Raw genomic sequence first — 3,915 nt, 5'->3', positions numbered from 1 at the left:
TAAATTGTCAATGTATTTAACCACAAAGATGAATACTATAAGTTTTACAGTTAACAGATAGGCTAAACATCTGTCTCCTTCATATATGTTTGTTGGCAAATTGTTTATATGTTATTGCTACACTTTATTTTGCAGGTTGCCGTTATCTACGTTGCCCGACCTTCACTCCCCCTGCAGGTGGCTGCACACGCGAACTTAACAGAGCTTTCCCACGCTTCACACTCACCCCTTCCTTCTCTATCATGCTTTTCCTTTTTTTTTACCCAACATAGCCTGTATAAAAACAGGACCACAGCAGACATCTCCACTTTCGAGTCTCCAACCTTTCAGAGTTTTTCCCTTCACCTCCGCGACAGCGACATGGGTCTTTGGGTAAGTTGAGCAGCTGACTCTCTCACATTTAATTTACACTAAATATTGTGTCTATCTGTTTTTGTGTAAGTAGTTTCTGTTTCATCCTGATGCAAATGCAAATTACTGAATCAGTAGAAAGTTTGTCTAAAATTTCAATTTTAAGGATTATTATTTTCAGATTTCAAACTGATCTACCACAGTTAACTGAGTATTTTGGGGTTTAGACCCAGTGGTCACACAAAGCAGTCACCATGGGAACTATCAACTTTTGTTTAGCTACCTAGTTTTTCACAGTGTTTAACATAGTTTGTTATGACTGAGTATTAGGGGCACATTGAGGGGGGAAAAAATCACAGACTGTGAGAATAAAGTTGTAAAGTTACGAGAATAAAGTCATAATTTTACAAGGAAAAAGTAATTATGTAACAACGCTGCATTTTGTAATAAAATTCTTGAACGCAATATGTGATAACCATTGTTGTTACATAATGCAACAAATTATTACATTTTCTTAATGCAACACCCGCATTTTGTAATAATTTGGTGCATTATGTAACAACCAATTACAAAATGTGGCAAAGTTTATATTGCCTTCAAGAATTTTATTACAAAATATGTCAGATTCTTACAAAATGTGGCGCTATTACATCATGAAATGAAAATGTAATACATTATTACAATGTGCAGCAATGGTGACTCCTCAATCCTGATCCTTCTCGACTTGAGCGCTGCTTTTGACATGTTGGATCACACATAATGCTGAACCCCTAAATGAATATATAAATAAAGTTCATTATCATATTATTATTGTCTACCCAGGTAACACTGTTAGTGGGGCTGCTGGTTTCGGTGGCAGCGGACCAGAGCTACCTGCCCATTGACTGTGATGACGTGTATCACCATGACAACACCAGCTCCAGTGGGGTGTACACCATCTACCCAGGAGGCCCCACCTCACCCCTGCACGTCCTCTGTGACATGGACACTGACGGGGGCAGATGGACCGTCAGTACACTACACCTCATATCTGATTAGATTTCATATTTGACGATGAGACTTAAAAAGCCAAAACAAAAGTGGAGCCATTGATAAAAAAAAAAAAAGTATTGTTTCAGTTTTCAACAAGTGTTGTGACTTCTCTCCTTTGAGACTTGTCACTTAAATGATCATCATCTGATTCGTCAGCTGTCAGAGTTCACATCCTGTGGCAGCTTGCACATTTTTCTTCATACAAAAATAAAATAAAAAAAACATTAGTTTATTTGAATAAATAAAAATGCCTGATTTTGTTGAACTGAAATTATATTTGTTGTAATCAAATATAGCCTAATAATAACAAAACATTTTAAAATGTATTTTCTCATGAAGTAGCCCAAGTAAAAAATATTTACAGCAGCAAACACTTGTTTTTACAAAGTCTGAGAAAGTTACCAGTGTCCATGTTGTATAATTTAGTTAGTCCATCACCACAGCAGTTTGTTGTGATGATGTTCATATCAGGAATCTCTGTCACTTAAACATGAGACAGAGCACAGTGTGACAGAAAAATAAAAGACACTACAGCAACTGTGATTGCTGTTTACAGACCAGATAGTCATCAAACTCACCTGATTAAGTTGAAGATTTTTTTTTAAGTGATCTCAAGTCCTGCTAATTGAATACAGTTTTATTTTGGTTGACTGAATTGTTGTGATTCTCCCTTTCAGGTCTTTCAGAGGAGGTTGGATGGGAGTGAAAACTTCTACAGGCCATGGGAACAATACAAGAACGGATTTGGGAATGTAGCAGGGGAGCACTGGCTGGGTGAGTCCTAGAGGGAGAATTACAGGTATATTAAAGTACCTATGGATTAAATATGCTCTCAATACGCTGTTTTCAGTCACTACAGGCAGCAGCTTTTACTAAATAAAAAACAAAAAACAAAAAGAAGCTCTGCACAACCTGCAGCAGCAGCACATGTCAGTCAGACAGTCAGTGAGTGGCTGGTGAACACAGCGGAGCATTTAGCAGTGAAACTGAAAGTAGAGAAATATTATAGAGCCTTGATGCAAGAGGTGAAGTGTAATCAGAGCTATGTGTGTGTGTGTGTGTGTGTGTATGTGTGTGTGTGTGTGTGTGTGTGTGTGTGTGTGTGTGTGTGTGTGTGTGTGTGTGTGTGTGTGTGTGTGTGTGTGTGTGTGTGTGTGTGTGTGTGTGTGTGTGTGTGTGTGTGTGTGTCTCCTCAGGTCTGGACAACATCTTCCTGCTGACGATGAGGAAGAAGAACGAGCTGCGGGTGGACATGGAGGACTTTGAGGGAGGGGAGGCCTTTGCTCAGTATTCGTCTTTCTTCGTCGACTCTGAGAGGGAAGGATATCAGCTGGATCTGGGCGGCTTCACAGGAGGAACGGCAGGTGAGGGTCACTTCAGTGGAAATTTTTCCTTTTCTTACTTTTAGGTATTCAACAATGAGCCAGGTGAAGGCTGAATGTTTAACTGTGGATGAACAGGCTAAAAAAATGCTACATGATTTTTGTGAATTCTGTAAAAATAATTTTAGAAAATAGAAAAATGTGGCAGTTTCACTGATTTCACTGTATAAACAAACACATTTTTTTTTTTTAGCTACTGCAATTTTTTTTCCCCGTTCCAAACTGAAATTACATTTTGACTCTGTTGTTTCTAGGGGACAGTTTAACGGCCAGCCACAACTCCATGAAGTTCACCACCTATGACAAAGACCAGGATGTGTGGGAGAAAAACTGTGCTCAGCAATATCTTGGTGGATTCTGGTACAGAAGCTGCCATGGCTCAAACCCCAACGGCCTGTACGCACCTGATGGTGTCAACTATGAATATGTCCCAGTTGCATGGCCCACATGGAAAGGCTGGAACTACTCCCTTAAGACCATCACCATGAAAATCAGATCAGCCGCTAAGTATCCATGCACTTATTGATCTGATCAGCTGTAGATCAATGAGATAATCACGCCCTCCATCAGGGTTGGAGAGCTGGGATGTTCGGGCATATAATCACTAGTCCGACTGGACTTAATGCCAACAATAACCTCTGAATCAAAATGATCATAAAATGTGTTTTTTGTTTCTTTCTAACCCATCTTGTTTCAAAATCACTGTCAGACATGATAACTCTGTTGAACAGGTTCATGCACTGATGTATTGAAATACAGTTTCTTTGTTTTTTTTCTGATAAAAAAAAATGTATTTAGTGATTATTGTTTGTGATTGATGCTGTTCTGAGTGATTATTAAATAAATAAACTTGATTGTTTCAACTCTACTTTTATTTTTGAAGTTCTCATTTCTTTAGTATCAGTTTAATTCCTCGTAGAAAATTATCTCATAATGATTTAGTTTTTTCCTGTATTATTTTTCAACTAGTAGTAGCCTACATGCTAATTAGCATTAAATACAAATTAAAGATGAGGCTGATGGGAACATCTTTAGTTTCATAAGTCTTGAACTGGAGTGTTGGATAAATGAAGAATTTGAGCAGATGATGGTGCTAGAGGAGAAGTCATGTGCTCATCAGAGTCATCACAGTTCATCCTGTTTGGATCAT

General features: G+C 38.3%; 1 protein-coding gene across 1 annotated transcript; it reads left to right on the top strand.

The window, feature by feature from the left end:
- Positions 1-360: 360 nt before the first annotated feature.
- On the top strand, positions 361-3,342 carry LOC310985305 (microfibril-associated glycoprotein 4-like; the record flags this gene model as incomplete). Its single annotated transcript, XM_083970881.1, has 5 exons — positions 361-372; positions 1,174-1,359; positions 2,061-2,157; positions 2,580-2,747; positions 3,020-3,342. The coding sequence occupies 5 exons, from the start codon at positions 361-363 to the stop codon at positions 3,289-3,291; spliced, it is 735 nt and encodes a 244-aa protein (XP_083827007.1). The 3' UTR covers positions 3,292-3,342.
- Between the last annotated feature and the right edge of the window lie 573 nt (positions 3,343-3,915).

This window comes from Trachurus trachurus, assembly GCF_905171665.1.
Source record: "Trachurus trachurus genome assembly, chromosome: 1".
Lineage (NCBI taxonomy): Eukaryota > Metazoa > Chordata > Actinopteri > Carangiformes > Carangidae > Trachurus > Trachurus trachurus.
This window is presented reverse-complemented; position numbering and strand designations above follow the sequence as displayed.